Raw genomic sequence first — 26,748 nt, 5'->3', positions numbered from 1 at the left:
AGCTGCTCGGGGTGCGCCCGCAGCCTTGATAATGGCTCGCTGCTTTTGCCTCATTTTTTTGTAAAGGCGAACACCAGTTTCTTCGTAAAAGCAAATTTGCATAAAGCGTGTATAGTGATGGTGAAAAAAATTCTGCTGTTGAACCCTGGATCATACACCAGATACGGCCATTTCATTTAAGTGCTTGTGGACCCTTTGAAGGGTATCTTAAAAGTTCATAACTGCATTATAAGATTAAAGAAATTGGTAAGCATTTTATGTCATTTGTTTTTAATACTTATGCTTTGTATTATAGGATTAGCTTGTCCAGATATCAGTTACAATGTTCAACCAATTATGAACGATACCTGGTCTGAATGCAGTGAAACTCAGGAGCAGGTGGTCCTCCTTTTCCTCTTCATTAAATACTGGGACAACTTTCATTTGGAGCTGTTGGATATAATTGGTATTATTACAGATTATTCTTTGAACATCTTTTGGCTTTGACATTTTTTTGCCATATTTGTCAGAATCCTTTTGTTTTTTCCATTTGCATTTCAATGGGTCTCACAATGCAAATGAACAATATTGTAGCTCTCTCTCTCATTGTCTAAGATGGGTTGGTTGGAAGGTTAACTTGGTGACTGTAAATTGCTTGCAGTGCAGGTGAGTGAAAGGAAATCGAGAGATGATGGACAATTCAGACCGAGAGGTTAAGGGGAAATATCTGGGGGCATGACAGCAAGCATAGTCTTTATAGACTGAATGGCCTAAGTTTTACAAAATATATACTGTATGTACTCATGTAAAAGTCGAATTTTGGAGACCATTTTTAAAAATGTTAAATTTATCAGGTCGACTATTACAGAGGGATGAAATTCACAGAAGAAATCTAAAGTATCAATAGCAGAATGATCTCTAAACGAATAAATAACAAAAACAGTGAATTAAAGTAAACACAACAAAACACATGTCCTACCACGGGGGAGTTTAGAACTGTGGTAAGTAGCTGCATTGACTGAAGCATTGAGAGTTTGATCGGCGGGCAGCCAGGGCCAAGGTGAGAATCCACGTTCGAGACGTCGGGAGCTCCGATGGGCTAGTGGCCGGGGCCAAGGGGTTAGTTTGCAATTGAGGCCAAGGTGAGAGATTAGGGTCGACTTTTACATGAGTTAAGTGGAAAATTCCAGATTTTTTGGTCAAAAATAGGGGGTTGACTTTTACATGAGATCGACTTTTGCACGTATATATAAGGTATATGAAGTTCTAAGGGGGGGAATACTTGTGGGATGGGGTTTAGACCATCTCTGTGACTAGTTCTCAAGCAGTCATTGCCTTTAAAGTTTAATTGTGGCTGTTAAATAAGCTGATATTTTCTTGTTGCAGCTCCGTCTCACTCCTTCCCCTATCCCCATTTCTTCTCTTCCCCTATCCCCGTCTTTCCTCTTATCCCCATCTTTCCCCTATCCCCCCACTCCCCTTCCCCTATCCCCATCTCTCCCTTTCCCCTATCCCCATCTCTCTCCTTCCCCTTTCCCATCTCTCCCCTTCCCCTATCCCCATCTCCCTTTCCCCTATCCCTTTCTCTCCCCTTCCCCATCCCTGTCCCTTCCTTTCCCCTATTCCTCTCTTCTCTTCCCTTTCCCTAACCCCCTCTCCCCTTTCCCTGTCCCCATCTCTCACCTCCCCTATCCCCATCTTTCCTCATCCCCCAACTCTCCCCTTCCCCATCACTCCCCTTCCCCTATCCCCATCTCTTCCCTTTGCTGTCTCTCCCCTTCCCCTATTCCCCTGTCTCATCCTTTCACCTATCCTCATCTCACTTATGCACGTCCCTAATGCACGACCCTAATGCGTGTCGAAAGAACCAAAGACTTGTTGATCCAAACCAAGGCTTTGATTAACTAAAAGAATGGAGCATATCACAAGTAGGTCAACCAGTCCAGAATGACCTGGTCTGGCTAGGAGCAATCCTTTAAGACCTGCTACACTCTCAGCCAATCACAGTCATCCTACACTACCATCTGTACATATACACATTGGTGATAGAATCTGTACTATCACACTTCTGTCCCCCTTCCCCTATTCCCCTCTCTCCTCTTCCCCTATCCCATCTCTCCCCTTTCCCATCCCCTGTCCCTCTCTTCCCATCCTCTGTCTTCCCCATCCTCCTGTCTCTCCCCTTCCCCTATTCCTCCATTTCTCCCCATTCCATCACTCCCTTTCCCTATCACCTGTCTCTTCCCCTTCCCTATCCCCATCTCTCACCTTACCTCTCCCCTCCCTTATCTCTGTCTTTCCCCTTATCCTCTGTCTCCCCCCCTTCCCCTTTCCCCACGCTTGTTTATTTCCCTATCCCTTGCTAAATATGAATGTAAATATGAAATGAAGGACAAGATACTGACAGTGAAACCCTGCTTGGAGTTTACCTGTTGTAATGCAATTGGACGTCTACATGTTTGCCTTTGGCATGCCAATCTTGGCTTTAAATAACTGTTCAACAGTTACTCTAATTCTCTCAAAAGGAGGACAACAATTTGTTGTGGAACATTTGGGCCAGATTCTGAACTGTAATAAAGATGTTCTGAGTGAGTGCATTCGGCCTGTACTTCATAGAATTTTGGATGAATACATACAGCTGAGAAAGGTAACTTTAAACTATCAGATGTCATACAAAAAAAGTGACTTAGAGTTGTGGAATATGATTGCTATCCCAATAGTGACTTGACCAGATATTTATAATTTTTTTAAAATTTGGACATTTACACAATTACGCCCAATTAACCTTGCAGTACATTTAGAACAATGGGAGGAAACCAGGGGCCCCTGGGAAAATCCACACATACACAGGGAGAATGAACAAACTCCTTACAGACAGCGCAGGATTGGAACCCTGGTCCCGATCACTGGTACTGTAAAGGCATTGCACTAACCTTTATGCCAATGTCTTGCCCTACAAGCAAAATAGATAAATATAAATTTCTTATAGCAAATTATTTTGTAATATTACATTGTGGTTCTACAAATGTAGTTAGACTATTAAATGAAACTATTAATATTTTACATGGAGAAGTTCAAAAACATTAAAAAAAGCTTCACACTTGGGGTCTGCACCTCCCTCTGCAACTGGATCCTTTAGTTTCTCATCGGAAGATCACAGTCAGTACGAATTGAAAATAACATCACCTCCTCACTGACAATCAACACAGGCACACCTCAAGGATGCGTGCTTAGCCCAATGCTCTACTGGCTATGGACACCCATGACTGTGTGGCAAGGAACAATTCCAATGCTATCTACAAATTTGCACAGTCGTCGGCAGAATTACAGATGGCCATGAGGAAGTGTACAGGAGTGAGATAGATCAGCTGGTTGAGTGGTGTCACAGCAACAACCTTGCACTCAATGTTACCAGAACTAAGGAACAGACTTCAGGAAGGGGAAACTGGGGAGGAGTCACGTGATGGAGTAGTGGCTGGTAGGGGAATACCAGCCCTCTCCAGAAAAGAAATAAAGTGAAGAAAATACAAAGTTCAAGAAATACAAAATATAACAAATAAAAGATAAAGTTGTAGAGAAAAGAAAGAAAATGGCACCCAAGAAGGAAAAAGTAAAACAACGGGAAAAAAAGAAAAGACGTTGGAAGAGAAAGGAGAAGGCCTTACCTGCATGAAGAAACAGGAAGCCGTTGTGGAGAAAAGAACCCATACTCCGAGATTGGTGATGATCCTGCAGAGTCACAACCGCTGGACTGCAAAAATGGCTTTCTGAGCCGAACAAAAGTGCGCTTACTAAGGAGAAGGAGAACACCACCGGGAAGGGGGCTCAGCAGAGGAGCGGGCAAACACAACGCAACCAGCTGAGGGATGCCCGACACCAGGACTCTCAGCTGGAAGAGGAAAGGGAGTGAAAGGAAAGAAGAGCAGCAGCAGGAGGCTCAACAGATGAGTAGCCCAGAAGAAGAGGACTAACAGCAAGAAGAAGCCCAGCAAAGTGAGACAAGCAACTCATCAGTAAAGTCAGAAGAGACACAGATACAAGGAAGAGAAGAAGACACAAACACAGGTACAGACACAAAAGAAGAACAAGATCTGCACAGAGAAATAGAAGGTAAAAGAGATGGACAGAATATAGATAAAGTTTTTTTTCAAGAACAAATGAGAGCATTAAAAGAATGGTTGACATTAGAATTTAATGAAATTAAAAGAAAAATGAAAAGTACAGAAGATAAAATGAATAGATTAGAGCTGGTCATGACAGAAAAAGGGAAAAGATTAGAAAATGTGGAAGAATGAGAAACGGCGGTAGAAATGGAAGAGAATGACTTAAGAAAATTGGAAGAAAGTGACAAAAAATTATAGTAGGCGAAATAACATAAAAATAGTGGGCCTAAAGGAAGATGAAGAAGGCACAGATATGAAGGAATTTATAAAAGAATGGATCCCAAAGGTCCTGGGAATGACAGAAATACGGGAAGGAATGGAAATAGAAAGAGCACACAGAACACTAGCTCCGAAACCACAGACACAGCAAAAACCAAATCCATCTTAGTAAAATTTTTGAGATATACGACAAGAGAAAATATACCGTAGCGGGCAAGGAATAAAATTAGAGAAGACAATAAACCATTGGAATATAAGAGTCAAACAATATTTTTTTACCCAGACATAAGGTTTGAACTCTTAAAGAAGAGGAAGGAGTTTAATACAGCAAAATCGATCCTATGGAAAAAAGGTATAAATTTATGTTAAGACATTCAGCTGTGCTTAAAATATTTATCCCTGGGGAGCAAAACAGACTGTTCTCGGATCCGGAGGAAGCACGAGAATTTGCAGAACGCCTGCAGGACAGAAGGAGAGATGAAGAGTTGTAACAAGAATGAAGAATGGCGATAAAATATATATAAGGATGTAAAAATAATGTATATGTAAGAACTAAAGAAGGGAAAGAGAAGGAAAGAAAGGAAGTAAAGGGAAAAAAAGAGGGTGAACTTTGTTATATATGTTTAAAAAAAAGTTTTCAGGCAGGGTTGGGTGGGAGAGAATAACCGTCACTGTGAAATCAGTTGACGGTTCCAAGTGGGTTCACAATTCAAATGGAGAGGGGAGTTGTTGTTGCTCAGCAAGGGATAAAGGGCAACTCGGGGGGGGGGGGTGGACATTTGGGGCTAAGGGAATATTGGATGTGGGAATTGTTGAAGTATTTTATGTTTTAAACGTGTTGATATACATTGAGTTTAAAAAGGGAAAACAGATGAAACTGGGGAAAAGGGGGAATGATGGTGGTGAGTAAGTGGAAATGAGGTGTAAACAGGATATGAGATGGCCATGTTGAATTATATGACTATAAATATTAATGGAATACATAACCAAATTAAACAGAAGAGGCTATTAAATTTCCTGAAAAAAGAAAAAATAATCATAGCATTTGTGCAGGAAACGCATCTAACTGAAGTGGAATTAAATTAAAGAAATTAAATATTTAAATTAAATATTTAAATTAAAAACAGACTGGGTAGGGCATGTAGCGGCAGCATCATATAATTCAAAAGCCAGAGGTGTAGCTATATTAATTAATAAAAATGTACCAATCAAAATGGAGGAGGAAATAATCAATCTAGCAGGGAGGTATATAATGATTAAATGTCAGATATATTTAGAATTTTGGAATTTGCTCAATATATATGCACCTAATGAAGAGGATCAAAAGTTTATGCAGGATATTTTTTTGAAGATTGTAGATACGCAAGGGAATATATTGTTAGGAGGGGATTTTAACCTTAATTTGGATCCAATGTTAGATAAAACTGGACAAAAGACTAGCAAAAAGAATAAAGTGGGCAAATTTATTGTTAAATCAATGCAGGAAATGAAACTTATGGATATATGGAAGAGGCAGCACCCGAAAGAGAAGGAATACTCATATTATTCGAGTAGGCATAAAACATACTCAAGGATTGATATGTTTTTGTTGTCGGCCCATATTCAAGGGAGAGTTAGAAAAACTGAATATAAAGCTAGGTTGCTATCTGATCATTCACCCCTGTTATTAGCAATAGAACTGGAGGACATCCCACCAAGAACATATAGATGAAGGTTAAACTCCATGCTACTTAAAAGACAGGAATTTAGAGAGTTTATTGAACGCCAAATTAAAACGTACTTTGAAATAAATACAGAACCAGTGAAAGACAAATTTATATTATGGGATGCAAGTAAAGCTTTCATTAGAGGGCAGATAATAAGTTATGTAACTAAGATGAAAAAGGACTACAATCAGAAAATAGAACAGTTGGTAAGTACAGAAAAGGAACTAGCAAAAAGGGATGATATAACAAAAAGAAGAGAATTGGCAGACAAAAAAATAAAATATGAAACATTACAAACGTATAAGGTGGAGAAAAACATAATGAAAATAAAGCAAAAGTATTATGAACTAGGAGAAAAAACACACAAAATATTAGCCTGGCAACTTAAAACAGAACAAGCTAAAAGAACTGTATTGGCGTCAAGGAAAAAGGACAAACAAATTACATATAATCCAATGGAGATTAATGAGAACTTTAAGGAATTTTATGAACAATTATACCAAACTGAGAACGAGGGGAAAGATGATAAAATAGAAGAGTTTTTAGCTAAAATTGAACTGCCGAAACTGCAATAAGAGGAACAAAACAAACAGATAAAACCATTTGAAATAGAGGAAGTACAGGATATTTTAAAAAAGCTGCTGAACAATAAAACGCCTGGAGAGGATGGACTCCCAATAGAATTCTATAAAACATTTAAAGAGTTATTAATTTCTCCTCTCCTGGAAGTAATGAACCAGATAGAAGAAACACAAAACTTGCCAGATTCATGTAAGACAGCAATAATTAGTAATACCAAAGACGGGGAAGGATCCACTAACACCAGCATCATATAGACCAATATCTCTACTTAATTCAGATTATAAGATAGTAGCAAAATTATTGGCAAACAGATTGGCCGATTGTGTACCTAAAATAGTAAAACAAGATCAAACTAGATTTATAAAGAAAAGATGAACAGCGGATAATGTCTGTAAATGTATTAATTTAATTCATGCAGTTCAAGGAAATAAGATGCCAACAGTGGCTGTTGCTTTAGACCCAGAAAAAGCCTTTGACAGGATAGAATGGAATTATTGTATTACAGAGGTTCAATCTACCAGAAAAATATATTAATTGGATTAAAGCATTATATAATGGACCATTGGCGAAGGTAACAGTAAATGGATATGTATCGAACCAATTTAAATCAAGTAGGTCAACTAGACAGGGATGTCCATTATCCCCCTCATTGTTCGCTTTAGCAATAGAACCATTGGCAGAACTGATAAGAACAGAAAATAAAATAAAAGGGATAAAAATAAAGGAGAAGGAGTATAAAATCAATTTATTTGCAGATGACATCATAGTATATTTAACAGAACCAGAAATATCAATAAAAGAACTACATAAGAAATTGAAGGAGTATGAAGAAATATCGGGGTACAAGATCAACACAAATAAAAGTGAAGTGATGCCAATGAGTGATGCGGATTATACAGAATTTTAAAAAATTTTAAAATTTAAATGGCAAATTCGAGCAATCCGATACCTAGGTATTAGGTTAGATAATAATTTAAGCCACTTGTACAAATTAAATTATCAGCCATTAATAAAGAAATTGCAGGAAGACTTAGAATATAGGAAAGAATTACCACTAACGTTGATAGGGAGGGTAAATTGCATTAAAATTAATGTCTTCGCAAGGATACAATACCTATTCCAATTGTTACCAATTCCCTTAACAGAGAAATTCTTTAATGAACTGAAGAGAATAATAAGGAAATTTTTGTGAAAAGGGGGAAACTGAGGATAGCTTTAGATAAATTAACAGAAAGGTACAACCAAGATGGTTTGCAGTTACCAAACTTTAAAAATTATTATAGAGCAGCACAATTTAGGAATTTATCAGATTTTTTTGTTAGACAAGGGAAAAACCAGATTGGACTAAGATAGAGCTAGATAAAATAGGGGAGAAGGTACTGGAGCATATACTTTATAAGTGGGATGAAAAGGTGGTACAATATAAAAGTTCACCAGTATTGCATCATTTACTCAATATATGGAAAAAAAAACCAAATACCAAAATTATTATTGACGCTAAATCACCTAATCCCTTTTACAATAGATAACCTTTCCTTTAGAGAATGGGAGAGAAAAGGGATCAAAAGAATAGAAAATTGTTTTTTTTTAATATTTGAACAATTGAAGTACAAATATGTAATAACTCATGGTTCAATGTTTGCATATCACCAACTGAAAGCTTACTTAAAGGATAAATTGGGAAACAGACTGAGATTACCAGAAGGAAGCAGTTTTGAATATGTGATTACAGACACAATGATAATTAAAAGATTTATAATGAACATGTACATCAAGCTGCAAGATAAGGAAAATTATGAAATAAGCTATAAATCCAAACAAAAGTGGGAAAAGGATTTAAACATAAAGATAAAAAATGAAACATGGGAAAAGTTATGTTCTGGAACTATGAAGAATATAATAAACACAAGGTTACACATGATACAGTATAATTGGTTACACAGGTTATATATCACACCCCAAAGTTAAAAAAAAAAATGGGATCCAATGCTATCAGATAGATGTTTTTGCTGTAAGAAGGAAATGGGAACAACAGTATATGCAATTAGGGAATGTGAGAAAGTGAAAATGTTTTGGGAAGATCTAAATCAGATATTAAATAAAATCACAAAAAACAACATACCAAAAAATCCAGAGATCTTTCTTCTAAGTAATATAAGAAGTAAAGAATTAAGCCTCAAACTGGATGAAGCGCAAAAAAGATTTATTATGATACCCTTAGCAGTAGCAGAAAAATGTATAATGTCAACTTGGAAATCAGAAGAGAGCCTGAGAATAAAGCAATGGTACATGGAAATGAATAAATGTATTCCATTGGAAAAAATAACATATAATTAAAATAATAAAGTCACATTATTCAAACAAATTTGGGAACCGTACATGGAACACAACAGAGAGGGCTTGCCTCAGATCACCAGCCCCCTAAAATGATAAGAAGACAAAATGACTTTATCCAGTGTGTAAAAGTAAATGACACATTTTTCTTGTTTATTTTTCATTGTGTGATGACATTGTTTAATAGTTTTATTGTATATGTTGAATGTTTATTGGTTTTGGAGGGGGGGTGGAAAGGTAGGGGAGAATAAAGGGGAGAAAACGCCACTGTATATTTAAGAGGGAAATGTTTGTATGTATTTTGGTTGATATGGTTCACAGTATGAAAAATTTTTAAAATTATTTAAAAAAAGGAAGGGGAAACTGGGAGAACATAGTTTTTATCAAGGGGCCTGCAGTGGATAATGTCAAGAACTTCAAATTCCTGAGTGCCAACATCTCTGAAAATCTATCTTGGAGCCTCCACATTGATGCAATCACGAAAAAAAGCTCACCAGCAGCTATACTTCATGAGGAGTTTGAGGAGGTTTGGTATGTCACCAAAAACTTGCATCATTGTTTGGTATGGAGGTTCATGGTGGCATGGTTAGTGTAGCGGTTAGAACAATGCCTTTACAGCACCAGCTATCAGGACGTAGGTTCTAATCCCGCGCTGTCTGTAAGGAATTTGTACATTCTCCTTGTGTCTGCGTGGATTTTCTTTGGGAGCTCCAGTTTCCTTCCACCTTTCAAAAAGTACCGAGGGTGTAGGTTAATTGAATGTAAATTGGGAAGCATGGACCCGTATGCCGAAATGGCCTGTTACCGTGTTGTATATCTCAATTTAAATACACAGGACAGGAAAAGCTACAGAGGCTTGTGAACTCACCCAATGCTAACATGGGCATCAGTCTTCACTCCATGAAGGACATCTACAAGAGGCGGTGTCTCATGAAAGCAGCCTCTTTCCTCAAGGACCCTCACCACCCAGCCAGAGTCACAGGAAGTTGTTTCAGCAGACATTCAGCATCTCTCTGCCCATCGGAAGAAGTTGTTCCTCAGCTTGATGCTTCTGATGTCTAATGACTGTCAAACCTTCTTAAGGGCTGTTAGCTAAACCTTGAACATATCGAAGGGTATCATAAGCTCCATTTTAATGCAGTAGTGCTCCAGTAATTGTATTGGTGTCACATTGAACTGACATTTGGCTCTGAGAAAGCCAAAATCTTCCATCACAATCTTAATAGGAAAAAAAATCTAATACCTAATGCTTCCACCAAAATTGTGGCACATTGGGACTTTGCTAGTGAATATTATTCTTATTAACACTCCAAAACAGTTTTTTTTGTAATATTTATAATTTTAAATATATTTAACAATCATACCAAGAAAGCCCCTCCCCCCACCCCCTCCTCTTAAACAGAAGAACAAAGTAAAAGAAACACAAATAAAGAGCATCCCATTTTACAGTAAAACACATGGAGACACGATAATACCACACTGTTAAAATCTTTACAGAGGTCTACAGGCTAGCCAGTAGTGATTGTAACCCTATATTACTGCCAGTGAGGTATCTTTATGCTCTAAATAAGGTTTTTAGGAAGGTGTTATATCACTTCCTGACATTGCATGTGACCTTTCCAAGTGGGGCGCAGCTATTCATCACCGAAACAGTTTTAATGAAAATGTTTTTTAATATTTTTAAATTTAATTTTTAAATAAAATTCAAACATACAACACAGTAACAAGCACTTCTGGCTGCTGAGTTCCACCCAATTGACGTACACCCCTGTACATTTTGACTGTTGGCAGAAAACCGAAGCACCCAGAGGAAACCCATGCAGACAGGGGGAGAATGTATAAACTCCTTAAAGAGAGTGCCAGATTCGAATTGGAGTCGCTGGCACTGTAATAATGTTACACTAACCACTCCACTGTAAAAATTACAGTCTACAATAAATATTTCAGTAAACCCAGTCAGTTTATAGGGAGCATGGAACCCGGGCTAGGGCAGTGGTTCTCAACCTTTTTTTTCCATCTCATACCACTTTAAGTTATCCCTTACTAACCACAGAACACTACAGCAAGGGTGAAAGGAAATGAGGCAAACTCACCTGCTGTACCTGTTGCCAAGTCATCAGTTTTTCTGAATATAGTCACTGGATAGTAGATTATTGGAGTTTCATTGTGTTTAGTATTATTCTGACTGAGAAAGGGTGTCCTACCATTGCTGTTCTCCCAGTCATTGAATTTTTCTCTCCTCAGAATCGGAGAAGAGTGCAAACTGCTACCCATATTATCTGTGATGCCATTCAGAGTGTCATATCATGCAGTACAAATCATGATTTTAGAACCAAGTCCCTTGAACTCTTGAAGGTATGTACTGGAATCCTTCAGTGGGGTTGGCACACCTAATTAGCAAATGTGATCAGAAGGTGGTACAAGTAGGAGATATAGACAGGAAAAGTGGCAGATGGAATTCAATCCGTATGTGTGAGGTGATGCATATTGGAAGGAAAAATCAGAAGGCTGAGTACAGGATTAATGATCAGTTACTTAAGAGTGTGGATGAACAGGAGGACCTTGGGGTTTAAATCCAAACATCCCTCAAGGTCACTGCACAGGTTGATAGGATAGTTAAATAGGGGGATTGAATTCAGGTGTAGAGAGGTCATGTTGCAGCTCTACAAATCTTTGGTAAGACCACATTTATTGTGTTCAGTCTGGTCACCTCATTATAGGAAGGATATGGAAGCTGTGGAGAGGGTGCAGAGGATATTTACCAGGATGTTACCTGGATTGGAAAACAAGTCTTATGAGGCGAGGTTAGCATTGCTGGGACTTTTCTCTTTGAAGCATAGAAGGATGAGAGAAGACTTGACAGAGATTATGAGAGACATAGATAGGGTGGACGGCCAGCTCCTGTTCCCCAGGGCAAAATCAGCAAACACCAGAGGACATCTGTACAAAGTGAAAGGAGGGAAGTTTAGTGGAGACATCAATGGTAAGTTTTTTTACGCAGGAAGTTGTGGATGCCTGGAATGCCTTGCTCAGGGTGGTGGTGGAGGCTGAAACATTGGGGGCATTTAAGAGAGAGGCACATGGATGGAGAAAAAGTGGAGGGTTATGGGGTATGGAGGGATTAGTACCTTTTTTTAATGAATATATGGGTTGGCACATCATCGAAGGCCAAAGGGGTTGTACTGTGCTGTAGTGTTCTATGTTCTATTATCTACACCATAGAAGCCATAGAGATGGGGACTAGAGAACAGTCTGCTTTCTGATTTAGGAGTGGGCTTCAGCTTAAGCCCACTTTGGCTCTCTGCGAAAGGCAGCTCCAGGCTTGACCCTGTTTCTTCACAATTAGTGGTGGAGTGCAAGCTCTACCAGCTGTCAGTGAAAATGCTGAATTGTTTGAGACTTTATTGCTGTATTGAATTACTGTACCATCTGAGAGTTATAGAGAGAGATAGTCTGGAAACAGGGCCTCATGTTGACCAAAGTCAAAGTTCAAATTTATTGTCAGAGTACATGCATGACATAGCATACAATCCTGGGATTCTTTTACCTGTGGGCTAGGGATAATTCTACTTATTAGTAAATGCAAACTGTATGCAAGAAAAATAGACTCGAGGCGAGGAATCCATGGAGGATGTGAGCTGCTGGAGACTGTTGTTGGGAGACTCGCACTGGCTTGCGGACTTCTGGAAACTGGATCAAAACTGGCTGAAGGGGTACCAGGTAACAGAACTGGGATGCAACAGGGTGACGAAGGTGCTGAAGGGTTCCTGACCATGTTGAAACTCGGGTCACCAATGGTTTGGACTGTGCGTGACTGCAGGAGCTGCGGAAGCAGTGGAGGTGAATCTACAGACACTTGGTGACTCTGGGGGGAATTCTCTTTTGCTTCTCTTTCTCTGACTGTAAGAGGCACTTCAGTCAATTCCTGCCAATGGTGAATCCATCTGCCTTACAGAAGACATAAGCAATTTCATGTAATATGACACTTCCCAAGATCGTGTTATATGGCGAGCTCTCCACTGGCCACCGAGGCAGAGGTACAAGGACTGCCAAAAGAAATCTCTTGGTGCCTGCCACATTGACCACCGCCAGTGGGCTGATATCGCCTCAAGCCGTGCATCTTGGTACCTCACAGTTCGGCGGGCAGCAACCTCCTTTGAAGAAGACCGCAGAGCCCACCTCACTGACAAAAGACAAAGGAGGAAAAACCCAACACCCAACCCCAACCAACCAATTTTCCCTTGCAACCGCTGCAACCATGTCTGCCTGTCCCGCATCGGACTTGTCAGCCACAAACGAGCCTGCAGCTGACGTGGACATTACCCCTCCATAAATCTTCATCCGCGAAGCCAAGCCAAAGAAGATTATAATGACAATAAATTAAATCTTGAATCTTGAAAGTAAAAAAATATGTTTTTTGTTATTCCTCCTCATGCTCATCAAGTCTACCAATTACCTATAGACTCAGGGCAATTTACAATGGTCAATGTACACATCAACTCACACATTTGGGTTGTGGGTTGAATCTGGAGTACCTGAAGGAAACCCGTGAGGTTACTGGAAGAATGTAAACACTCCATAAAAACAGCTTAGAGAGTCAGCAATGAATCCAGCTTTCTGGACCTACCATCCACAACGCCATGCCTCCCTAATCTTCTCTAAAATGCTACCCTCGTGACTTCTGGCTTCAGTTCTTGGCAAGGTCTTAATGATATCTAATATTCTCCTGTAAATCCATGATCAATAGCCTTTGTAATGTTAGATGCTCTCAGTCAAAGCGATAATGGGGTCAAAGAATTGCTAGAGGAACTCAGCAGTCAGACAGCATCCATGGGTAATCAAGTCAAGTTTATTGTCATCTGATTACACAATTACAACCTGACAAAACAGTGTTCTCTGGTCCTCAGTGCAAAACATGAAGGCACATAACCAGACATAACACAAATACAGACAACCAATACATAAGCAGGATAAGTATTCATATAAATAAATAAGTGAATATTGTTCAGTCAATATGAGATTCTTGGATGGTTAATGTGAGGAGTTCCATTGTTCTCACTACCTGGAGGAAGAATCTGTTCCTCAACCTGATCCTCTAACCTGATCCTCCTGTATCTCTTTCCCAGCAGGAGCAGCTGAAAGATACTGTGTGCGGGGTGGAAGGGATCCTCAAGTACTTTTGCATGCCTTCTTCAGACCAACGATCCCAGTAGATCATGTCAATGGGGAAGAGCGAGACTCCAGTCATCTTCTCTGTCACTCAGGGTCCTGTGGATTGACCTCCGATCTACAGGACAGTCAACGTTTCCAGTCTAGTCCCTTACCTATGATTCCAACGCGTACTCTCCATTGGAAAGTGCAGTTGAGTTTCTATGATGCAGTAGGAATCTGCCCTGTGGCCACTTGGTTGAAGCACTGAAATACTGCTCATGATTCTGAAGAGGATGGAGAATGTTACACAGCACGGTCAGGAGAGGGCAGGGCAGTGGGATCAGTGTTTGGTACGATAAAGGGCTGTGGGGAGAGGGCAGGGCAGTGGGATCAGTGTTTGGTATGATAAAGGGCTGACAGGAGAGGGCAGGGCAGTGGGATCAGTGTTTGGTACGATAAAGAGCTGTGGGGAGAGGACAGGACAGTGGGATCAGTGTTTGGTATGATAAAGGGCTGTGGGGAGAGGACAGGGCAGTGGGATCAGTGTTTGGTACGATAAAGGGCTGTGGGGAGAGGACAGGGCAGTGGGATCAGTGTTTGGTACGATAAAGGGCAGTGGGGAGAGGACAGGGCAGTGGGATCAGTGTTTGGTACGATAAAGGGCTGTGGGGAGAAGGCAGGGCAGTGGGATCAGTGTTTGGTATGATAAAGGGCTGACAGGAGAGGGCAGGGCAGTGGGATCAGTGTTTGGTATGATAAAGGGTTGTGGGGAGAGGACAGGGCAGTGGGATCAGTGTTTGGTACGATAAAGGGCTGTGGGGAGAGGACAGGGCAGTGGGATCAGTGTTTGGTACGATAAAGGGCTGTGGGGAGAGGGCAGGGCAGTGGGATCAGTGTTTGGTATGATAAAGGGCTGACAGGAGAGGGCAGGGCAGTGGGATCAGTGTTTGGTACGATAAAGAGCTGTGGGGAGAGGACAGGGCAGTGGGATCAGTGTTTGGTACGATAAAGGGCTGTGGGGAGAGGACAGGGCAGTGAGATCAGTGTTTGGTACGATAAAGGGCTGTGGGGGGAGGACAGGGCAGTGGGATCAGTGTTTGGTATGATAAAGTGCTGTGGGGAGAGGGCAGGGCAGTGGGATCAGTGTTTGGTACGATAAAGGGCTGTGGGGAGAGGACAGGGCAGTGGGATCAGTGTTTGGTATGATAAAGGGCTGTGGGGAGAGGGCAGGGCAGTGGGATCAGTGTTTGGTATGATAAAGGGCTGACAGGAGAGGGCAGGGCAGTGGGATCAGTCTTTGGTATTATAAAGGGCTGTGGGGAGAGGACAGGGCAGTGGGATCAGTGTTTGGTACGATAAAGGGCTGTGGGGAGAGGACAGGGCAGTGGGATCAGTGTTTTGTATGATGAATGGCTGTGGGGAGAGAGCGGGGCAGTCGGATCAGTGTTTTGTATGATGAATGGCTGTGGGGAGAGGACAGGGCAGTGGGATCAGTGTTTGGTATGATAAAGGTCTGACAGGAGAGGGCAGTGCAGTGGGATTAGTGTTTGGTACGATAAAGGGCTGTGGGGAGAGGACAGGGCAGTGGGATCAGTGTTTGGTACGATAAAGGGCTGTGGGGAGTGGACAGGGCAGTGGGATCAGTGTTTGGTATGATAAAGGGCTGTGGGGAGAGAGCAGGGGAGTGGGATCAGTGTTCGGTATGATAAAGGGCTGTGGGGAGAGAGCATGGCAGTGGGATCAGTGTTTGGTATGATAAAGTGCTGTGGGGAGAGGGCAAGGCAGTGGGATCAGTGTTTGGTATGATAAAGGGCTGACAGGAGAGGGCAGGGCAGTTGGATCAGTCTTTGGTATTATAAAGGGCTGTGGGGAGAGGACAGGGCAGTGGGATCAGTGTTTGGTACGATAAAGGGCTGTGGGGAGAGGACAGGGCAGTGGGATCAGTGTTTTGTATGATGAATGGCTGTGGGGAGAGAGCGGGGCAGTCGGATCAGTGTTTTGTATGATGAATGGCTGTGGGGAGAGGACAGGGCAGTGGGATCAGTGTTTGGTATGAATAACGGGCTGAAAGGAGAGGGCAGGACAGTGGGATCAGTGTTTGTATGATAAAGGGCTGTGGGGAGAGGACAGGGCAGTGGGATCAGTGTTTGGTATGATAAAGGTCTGACAGGAGAGGGCAGGGCAGTGGGATCAGTGTTTGGTACGATAAAGGGCTGTGGGGAGAGGACAGGGCAGTGGGATCAGTGTTTGGTACGATAAAGGGCTGTGGGGAGTGGACAGGGCAGTGAGATCAGTGTTTGGTATGATAAAGGGCTGTGGGGAGAGAGCAGGGCAGTGGGATCAGTGTTCGGTATGATAAAGGGCTGTGGGGAGAGAGCATGGCAGTGGGATCAGTGTTTGGTATGATAAAGTGCTGTGGGGAGAGGGCAGGGCAGTGGGATCACTGTTTGGTATGATAAAGTGCTGTGGGGAGAGAGCAGGGCAGTGGGATCAGTGTTTGGTATGATAAAGGGCGGTTGGGAGAGAGCTGGGCAGTGTGATCAGTATTTGGTATACAGGGCTGTGGGGAGAGAGCGGGGCAATGGTACCAGTGTGTGAACTGATACAGTGCAGTCTGGAGAGAGCAGGGCAATGGGCTGTCAGGATTATACAGTAAACCAGTATTCTTTTTTTGACTTATGATGGGTTTGTTGGAACGTAACCCCAACGTAAGTTGAGGAGCACCCGTATTCAAGGCAGAAATTCATAGGTATTTGATTTGTCAATACATCAAATGTTACGGAGAAAAAGCCATGGAGTGAGGCTGAGTGGGAGGATGGATCATGATTAGAATGGCAGACAAGACTCAATGGGCCATTGGGCCTACTTCTGCTCCTAAATCTAATGATTAATTGGGTGCAATTGGCCAGAATCAGTTTCTACTGTGTTGTAAATAAAATTTAAAAACTTAGATAGGTGCCCTGCCAATCTTTTATGAGCTGATCCAATTTTCCCACTCAGTCACTCTGCCTGGCTTTCTTCCCATAACTTTGATGCTCTGGCTAATCAAGAGCCCATCAATCTCTGTTTTAAATACACCCAATAAACTGACAGCAAATTCCACAGATTTACCACCATCTGGCTAAAAGAATACCTCCACATCTCTGTTCTAAGTGGACGCCCTTCAATCCTGAAGTTGTGCCGTCTTATCCTAGTCTCTCCCACCATGGGAAATAACCTTTCTACATCTACTCTGTCCATGCCTTTCAAGATTTGAAATGTTTCATTGAGATCCCGCCCCCCCCCTCCACTCTCATTCTCCAAAAATGCAACGAGTACAGGCCAAGTGCTGTCAAACACTCCTAATATGATAACCCTTTCATTCCCGGATTCATCCTTATGAACCCCTTCTGATCCATTCCCAACTCATCCTTTCTTACCTGAGGAGCCCAAAGCTGCTCACAAGGTTAGCATCGCACTAACCGTTAAGGTCTGAATTGAGAAATTTCTTCACTCTGGGGTAGTGAATATGGATTTTCAACCAATGAGTACGTTCAAGGTAAGATTGATCACAGTTGCAAACTACATGTTGGATAAGTGGAGTTAAGGAAGAGAATCTGCGGTCATTCTTTTGAACAGTGAAGCCTCAAATGCTGTGTACCCTATTAATTTCCACTTCTGACTTTCCACTGCCATTAGTTTTCCCACAATGCTGCATTTGAAATTAAGTATTTTATCAATGCAACTAGATATTGGAACTCTATAAGTATGTCATTATACTATGTTTCAACTATATTTGTTACAAACATTTGCTTGGAAATTTTGAAGCTTAAATGATTATAGATGTAATTTAATTTACAAGATACTTGTTTTTTGTCTAGGTCTCACACACACAAGAATTGAAGATTTCACTTCAGCGTTCACTAGAAAATGTTATCCTGAATCGATTTCTCCCAAGCAGAGTCTGCAATATTAAGCAAGTATGTTAAATCCAAATGCAAAATACTGCAGATGCTGGAAATCTGAAATAAAAACAAAATCACCAGAAGCACTTAGCATGTTAGGCGATATCCTTGGAGAGAGAAAAGAGTTACCATGTATATGTGTAAAAGTTGAATTTTGTGGACTAAGTTTTGGGGGTTGACTATTACACGCAAACTACTCTTGACCACAATAAGTGCCTATGTCATTTGAAATGTTGGGAGTTCCCATAGGCAGGCAGCTGGGGCCAGGTGGAAAGTCTACCTTCAGGGCATCAGGTGCTCAGATGGGCGGGCAGGCAGCTGGGACTGGATGATAAGTCTGTTTTTGAGGTGTCAGGACCTCGGATGTTGGCGGCCAGGGACTAGGCAAGAGTCTGCAGTTGGAGCATTGGGAGCTCAGATGGGAGGGCGTCTAGGACCAAAAAATAGGGGGGGAGTGTTGACATTTAAACATGATATATGGAAAATACCAGATATTGGGGGCAAATAGTAAGGAGTTGACTTTACATGGTATCAACTTTTGCAAGCGTATATACAGTAACAATTCTGGTGGATGGCCTTTTATTAGTTCTGTTGAAGAGTCATGTTTGTCATCGACCAAAATGTACGAAGTTGTAGGTTAATTTGGGTGTAATTTAAATTTAGACATACATTCAGCATGGTAACAGGTCCTTTCGGCCCACAAGCCCTTGCCACTCAATTACACCCAATTAACCTACAACCCTGGTACATTTTGAAGATTGAGAGGAAACTGGAGCCTCTGGAGGAAACTCGCACAGGCACAGAGAGATCATACAAGCTCCTTACAGGCAATGTCGGAATTGAACCTGGATCGCTGGTGCTGTAACTGCATTGTAGGTTTATTAATTAAACTTATATATTTATTTATGTTATTTACACTAACCATGCCGCCATAAATTGACTGGCTGAAGTGGTAACTAAGAGGGTGCTGAGAGCTTCCTGATTGTGTTGGAGGTTTGGATCTGGAGTTCAGATACCCAATGGTGTGGCTGCAGAGGCTGCAGGAGCACTGGCGGTGAATCCATAGACACTCAGTGACTCTGATGGGACTCTCTTTTGCTGTGGAGAAATAGATTGGAGGTCAATCCACAGATCCATAAGAGTGGCAGAGAGAATCACTGGGGTCACTCTCCTCCCCCATTGACGTGATCTATCAGGATTGTTGTCTGAAGAGGGCTTGCAAAGTCATTGAGAATCCCTTTCACCCTGCACACAGAATTTTTCAACTATTTGCCTTGGGGAAGAGATCCAGGAGGATCAGAGCCAGCACCACCAGGCTGAGGAACAGCTTCTTCCCACGGGCAGTGAAATTCTGAATGACCAAAGGAACTGCTCACACTAATCATCCGAGACTCTCATATTTACGGAACAATACTTATCTATTTATTTGTATATTTGTATACGTCTTGCATAGGTATTGTTTGTATGTGAGTTTTGTCTGGTTGCGTATCTGCATGTTTTGCACTGAGACTGGAGAATGCTGTTTCGTTGTGTTGTACTTGTGCAATCAGATGACAGAAAACTCAACTCTTTCACTGACTGTAAGGGGCACTGGATAATTCCTGTTGATGGCAAATCTGTCTGCCTTACAGTCGACTAAAGGAAATTTTGTGTAATATCACATTTTCTGTTTTATTATATGATAATAAAAAGAATCTTGAATTGGGCAGAACTGGTTTAAATGACTGAATCGGCTTCTACTGTGCTGTAAATATTTTTTTATTTAAAAAATTTAAAACATTTAACTTATTTGTATCTCCACAGATACTAGGTGACTTGTTGACTATTTCCTGCACTTTCTGTTTTAATGGACTTCAATAACTTGAGTTTGTTTTGCTGGTTTGGTTCTTGAATGTGGTGATTTTTCCACAGTTCATGATCTGGCTATACAGTCCAATATAATGTGACATTGCATCTCCCAATGGCCAACCATTTCAATTGGCCCCATGGCCCAATGCACAACCGAACCAAGGCCACCTGTAAATTGGAAGAGCAACACCTAATATTCCGTTGGAGCACTCTCCAATCAGGTGGCATCAACATCGACTTCTCTGGTTTCTGTTGCGTCATTACCCTCCTCCCTATCCCTCCATCTCTACGCCCTTTCCTCTCTATTCAGAGGCAATTCCTCCCTCTCCCCCATCATCTCACCTTTCTTTTCCTCTGGTGCCCTCCCTCCTGTATTCCTGCCCCACACCCCCCTCCCCATTTTATTCAAGCACCAGCCTGCATTTTGCTCATACCTTGATGAAGGGTTCAGGGCCGAAAGATTGGTTATGTAACATAAAGAACACTGCATGACCTGCTGAGCTTGTCTAGCATTTTTGTGTAAATTGGCATTGCATCTGTGATAAGAGCAGACAAAGGGATATATTCTTGTGAAATACCTACTTCCTATAGGATTCAATACATTTAATTCCTCATAATTTAAATTTGTATCTCCAATTATTCCAACAATTTGGATTGGCAATGAGGTTTGATTTTGATTTTTGCTCAGCATGTCAGCTGCACTAAAATAACATTGTTATTTAATTTCAGGTTAGTTCAGGAGGTGGTGGCTATACAGAACGGAGCAATGACCCAGTTACTCCAGAAACTGGTCAGGAGAATCCGTGTGAGATAGACAACCTTCAGAGGATTTATTCCGAGCTCGAAGGTACTGCCTCAGCTATAGGGATAATCTGCTTGATCTGATCTCTGCCTAACCTAATCCTACCTCATCAGCATCTCCGCAAAATGTGTTCATCTTCCAGATGGATTATGTTAATCAGAACTCTCACCTACATAAATCTGAGAAAGCCCAAAAAACACCATTGATATGGAGACTTTAGACCAGCCATTCTCAACCTTTTTATGGCTATATACCCTTAGGACTCTGCCGTAAATTATGGGCCCCCTTCCCTGTGAAGCAGTTAAGTTTAGTTGGTTTCTTCCAAACTTCTCCTACTGATGACATAAATATATTTTACGATTTCAGTCTGTGGTTGCCCTTCCCTGATATGGTAGACAAACTGGAATTTTGTGTAATATTACATCTGTTTTAATACATGACAATAAAAGAATCTTGAATCCTGAGCAGTCAAGTTTTGGATTCTTCCGCACCTCACTCCTCCGAGTCCTGCTGAGTTCTTCCAGCATTTCTGTGCTTTTATTTCCACCCCTGCCTCATTTGATGTTGAAATTCTCATCCATTGTTTTGCTTTCTTCCCATCCAATTGCCCCAGTGATGTTGCCAGCCATCTAGCCGCCTTAAATTGAACCTGATCCGAAACTTTCCTTCCTCTACTCAATTAGTGCTAAATGTGGAAGGAGTGTTAGTGTAACTGGAGACCCGTGGCCAATTTTGAGCTGAGGCGTCATTGTTAACGTGAAGGGGGATCCTTGAAATTTGACCATTGTGCAAGGAATTTCACAGAGCTGGATCACTCCTTGCTGCAGGACTTGAGATGTGAGAGTGGACTAATGTTCTTCTTATTTGTTTTAGATTAACTTGTCTTGAGAAATTGCAAATATTCATTGATGTATTTGCATGGTGATATATTTGAACTACCTTATGTACCCTGGACCATTTTTAAAAGGGTGTGAGAGTAACAACCTGAGTCTCCATATCGACAAGATGAAGGAGATGATCGTGGACTTCAGGAGAACCAAAAACGACCACCCTCCACTGCACATTCTGTAGTGTAGAGAGCATCAAGTTCCTTGGAGTCCACCTAACTAATGACCTATCATGGACACACAATAATTCCTCACTTGTCAGGTGCAACTGTGACTGCCCTTCCTGAAAAGACTTAAGCGGGCAAGGCTACTGGTCACCATCATGTCAGCCTTCTACAGGAGCTCTATTGAGAACATCCTGACCAGCTTCATCACAGTGTGGGCATGGTTGCTGCAGAGAAGTGGATTGCAGGTCACTCCACAGGACCATAAGAGCAGCAGAGAGGATCACTGGAGTCTCCCTACTGACATGATCTACTGGGATCATTGTCTGAAGAGGGCACAAAAATTATTGAGGACCCCTTTCACCCTGTGCACAGCATCTTTTAGCTGCTCCCATTGGGAATGAGATAATAGGAATATCTGAGCCAGCACCACCAGGCTGAGGAACAGCTTCTTCCCACGGGCAGTGAGAACGCTAAACGATCAAAGGAATTGCTCACACTGACTATCAGAGACTCTTATATTCACAAAGCAATACTTATCTATTTATTTGCATAGATGAATATTTGTCCTGCAAATGTATTATTTGTCTGTATGTGTGTTCTGTCTGGATATGTGCTTGCATGTTTTGCACCGAGGTCCGGAGAACACTGTTTCTTGTTCAATCAGATAACAATAAATTTGACTTAACTAATGATAAATTTATGGGGTTACCTATGACACAAATACTACTTTTGAGGGCTGAAATTCACACTAAAATCCAAAATACTGCATCAGTAGCAGAAGTCCAAATGACCTCAAAAAGAATAAAGACAAAAACACAATGAATTAATGTGATAACAAAGAGTCTGTGCATCAAAACACAAATCCTGCCATGTAACAAAAACCATAAGAGTAAAAGACAAAATTCTGCAGACACCATGATTGAAATAAAAACACAAAGGGTTGCTGAGGTGGGAAGAAAGGAGCTCAAAGGAGGAGATGTGAATAGAGTAGGGAGAGGTGTGAGGCAGTGGTGTCACTAGGGTTGGGTTCACCCAGTGCGGTAACTCGAACCCACCCCCCCCCCCCACCATGGACTCCTTCTATACTAGACCATACGGAACACTTAGAAATGCTTTTTGTTGTAATGTTACTCGCAAAACATAATCACTGGCAATATTAGTGAGATAAAGACTGGCAAAATTAAAATTACACCTTTAAAATACAATATCATACAACTTCATTCTCAAAAAGGTAATTGATACAGGTTCACAAATACTAATTACCACAATATTGGAGCTAAAATACCCGAACATTTGGCAAAAACAGCAACTATAAAAACACCAGCAGCAACAAAAACAACAGCGCTTGCTGTGGCGCATACAGACAAAACCACGTGGTTTGAAACGTCGTTGGGTAATAATGACAAATCTGACCAGAGCACATTAGAAGGTTCAAAAAGTAAGATAGTTTTAGCCTTGTTGGTACATTGATACATGTGAACTTGGCTTATGAAAAATGTTTTTGTTATTCTAACTAATGACAGGGATATTTTTATAAAAAATAATAAATTTTTGCTGAAACACTGCACAAAACTTTTGTAGACAGTCATTTTGGTGCCACCCCACCCCCCCCCCTCCCCCAGTGATGCCCATGGTGTGAGGGGATAGGGAAAGGTAAGGAGTGGTGGTGGTGGTGGGATGAGCCTGTGGGATCCGAGATGTCCACCTTGTGCAGAGTGAGGTTGGTGTGGGAACTGGCGAGAGAGTCAGCCTGGATGCTGGAAGAGGGATGTTGGGACCAAGGGAGATAACTGCGTTGTCTGAGGTGTTGATAGCTCTGGCCTGAGGGTGGCCAGGGGCAAGGTGAGACACTAGAGTCATATTTACACAAGATGTATGGAAATTTCCAGATTATTTGGTCAAAAATGGTGGTGGGGGGGGGGTGTTATGTGATTTACTGTTATATAAGTATATATGGTACTTTGCAATATTTCTGTCTGCATGGTTGGTGTAGTGGTTAGCGCAACACCTTTATAGCACCAGTGATCGGGACTGGTCTGGGGTTCAAATCCCATGTTGTCTGTAAGGATTTTTTAACAGTCTTCCAGTCTCTGCATGCGTTTTCTCCAGGAGCTTCGGTTTCTTCCCAACGTTCTAAATGTACTGGGTGTGTAGGTTAATGAGGTGTAAATTGGACAGCATGGACTCGTGGGCCGAAATGACCTGTTACTTGGATGTCTAAATTTTTTTTTAATTTTTGGCTGTCTGACTATAATATTTGGATGAAAAGATTTTGAATCCATTCCTACTTATGTTGTGCAGATTCATCGCCTGTTTCTGTGGATGGGGACATTCCTTGTCACAGTGATCAATCCCTGACTCCAGAACTCACATCCACTTTTGAACAAAGAACCGGTAGCAGGAAAAGACAACTGGAAATGAACAAAACAAATCCTCTGACAATGAAGAATTGTGTGGATCAGTGCGGTAGACCTTCCAAACAAACAATGAGTGGAGCTGGTCACCAGCCAAGGACAGACTATGTTAGCACACATCATATCTCATTGGAGAAAGCAACCACACAGATCTTAGTGCCAGGTCCTCCAAGATCAACATCAGATGGGAAAGGCAGTGAATTAAACAGTCAGGAGCAGAACCTTAAAAATATAACAGGAGATCAGGTTTGTAATCAAGGTTCAAAGTTTTTAACAGTGACTCCCAGATGGTGCTAACATAAACCTCTCTGGTTCACTATGTCTCCTTTTCTTTCCCTCTCTTTCCTTTGTCTCTACTACAGAGCTCCAAACAACCCTTCCTCCTCACCTCTCCTGTGTCGCATCCACTAACACCTTTTGTCTGTTGGTCTGTATTTGTCCCATTGCCCATTCTCTCCCCCTCCCCACCTAAATTTTTAATTCAGATGCCTGCCTGCTTTTACAAATACCTTAAAGAAGGGCTCAGGCCCAAAATGTTGGTTATATGTCTTTGCCTCCATTTGGCACTGTGAGACCTGCTGAGTTCCTCCAGCTACAATCACAGCATCTACAGACTTCCATGTTTCACTTATCTAAAGAGGAATCTACTATTACAGTGCCAGCGATCCTGGTTTGAATCTGGTGCTGTCTGTAAGGAGCTTGTATGTTCTTCCTGTGTCTGCGTATGTTTTTTACAAGTGCCCCAGATTCCTCCCACCCTTCAAAACATACAGGGTTATAGGTTATTTGGGGTATTTGGGGGTGTGGGCTCATAGGGCCTGTTACGTTGCTGTATGTCTAAATTTAAAAATTAAAATTAAATTAATCTTAATTATGAAAAAGTTATCTGAGGCCTTTCAGTGAAATCCAATGACCCTTTTCTGGTTTCATGGATGGAACTGGGATGACACTTAGAGACCTTGTTGGTAATAAAATGTCGATCAAATGTATCGGATGGATACATTGAGTTAATATCTGTTTCAATGTTGAGAACGATTATGGAGAAATGAAAAAAAAACTAATGCCTCAAGTTAGATTCATTTAAGTTCAAGCATTCAATTAAAAGGTAATTTGGAGATTGTAAATGAGATCCTTTGATAATAACATTCATATTTTGATGTTCTCTTGTGCTTAGGAGGATTACTTGTGGCTTCAGGAAGTCCACAACTTATCTGAATGGACTCAATGATGTTTAACCAATGGGTTGTAGATAATGAATCGTGAAGGCTGTCACATTGGCACTAATAGCAGCAGGATTCAAAGCATCCATGAAGAAATTCATCCAAATTTTACCAGATAAGAAAATTTGTAGAATTATTTGTTTGTCTGAGTAACTGGAAATGTTTTTAAAGATCTTTTCTTATCAATCTATCGAAAATGCCAAATGCCTAGATCTTTTTTTTCCCCTCTCACTAATCTGTGCATTCCCTTGAAGTCATGTGGAGACATTTTCTGCCCAGTCTGATTCAGTAAGAAGCATCGAACAGCTATGCGCAATATGGCTGAAGTTCAGTACAAAGATCACAGGTGCAGTAGACGTGGTACAGTATTATCTACAATGATCTACAATGACCATTGAAACAGTGGCCACTCTTCTTGCACAATTTCACCTAAACAAAGAATAATGTCGTCCTAATGAAAGGAAAAATCAGGCTCTTTTCTACCTGAGGCTCCTTTTGCTATGTTGCCCGTAAAATACACTCCATAGCTCTTCCACTCTGGTTATTTTATAAAACAGATGTCAGAATAAAATCAGAACTAATTGTCCATCCTTCTTTGCCCTTGAAAAGGCAACTGTGAGCAACTTTCTTGGATGACTGCACTCTGGTGGTGAAGATGTTCCCACAGTGCTCTTTGGCATGGAGTTTCGGTTTAGAACCTCTGACAATGAAGGATTGTTGAGATATTTCATTGTCCCGAGGAAGTGCCTCATGGAGAGGAACATAAATGTGCCCTTTCCCTAATTGTTCTCATTCTTCCAGATGGTATAAATTATGGGTTTAGAGGGGAGAAGGAAGGGTTGGTGATGTTGAAGTCCGTAATTGGGAAACAGCTTTGCAATTTGCAGATGATTCCCATGAACAGTTATAGTGCATAGAGGAGGGAATAAATATATTAGGTGGGGGGATGATAAATCCATTACATTCTCAACTTGAGCCTGGCAGCTGCTAGGAAGACTTTGGGGAGTCGGAAAGTGAATTTCTTCTTGCTCTGACCTATTGTTGTGGCTGCTCAGTGGTGTGTTCAATCCCAGGCTGTTAATAACATGGGACTCCAAAATGGGAATGCGATTGAATGATTTAAAGCAGATGATTAATCCCATTGGAGGTGCTTATGTTGACCTTCCATATAGATTTCATTTCAAAAGTAACCTGGGGTGAGCAATTTCTTTATCAGAACAAAATAATTTCTCAAACACTATTTTCATTTCCCTTTAGAGATGTTTCAGCTGCCAAAACTAGAAATCCACAGCTGAGATTTATTTAATAGGTACTCTTGTAATTTTTAATGTA

The 26,748-nt window shown here is 41.3% G+C and overlaps 1 protein-coding gene across 1 annotated transcript; it reads left to right on the top strand.

Moving 5' to 3' along the window:
- Positions 1 to 254: 254 nt before the first annotated feature.
- Positions 255 to 26,748, top strand: LOC138741770 (type 2 DNA topoisomerase 6 subunit B-like). Its single transcript, XM_069896057.1, has 7 exons — positions 255 to 445; positions 2,505 to 2,626; positions 11,228 to 11,338; positions 17,995 to 18,093; positions 20,656 to 20,773; positions 24,084 to 24,442; positions 25,371 to 26,748. Exons 1-7 carry the CDS (start codon positions 280 to 282, stop codon positions 25,422 to 25,424), a joined length of 1,029 nt encoding a protein of 342 aa, XP_069752158.1. The 5' UTR covers positions 255 to 279; the 3' UTR covers positions 25,425 to 26,748.

Source organism: Narcine bancroftii, chromosome 8 (assembly GCF_036971445.1).
Source record: "Narcine bancroftii isolate sNarBan1 chromosome 8, sNarBan1.hap1, whole genome shotgun sequence".
Taxonomy (NCBI): domain Eukaryota; kingdom Metazoa; phylum Chordata; class Chondrichthyes; order Torpediniformes; family Narcinidae; genus Narcine; species Narcine bancroftii.
The sequence above is the reverse complement of the archived record's forward strand: the minus strand, read 5'-3'. Positions and strand labels throughout refer to the sequence as shown.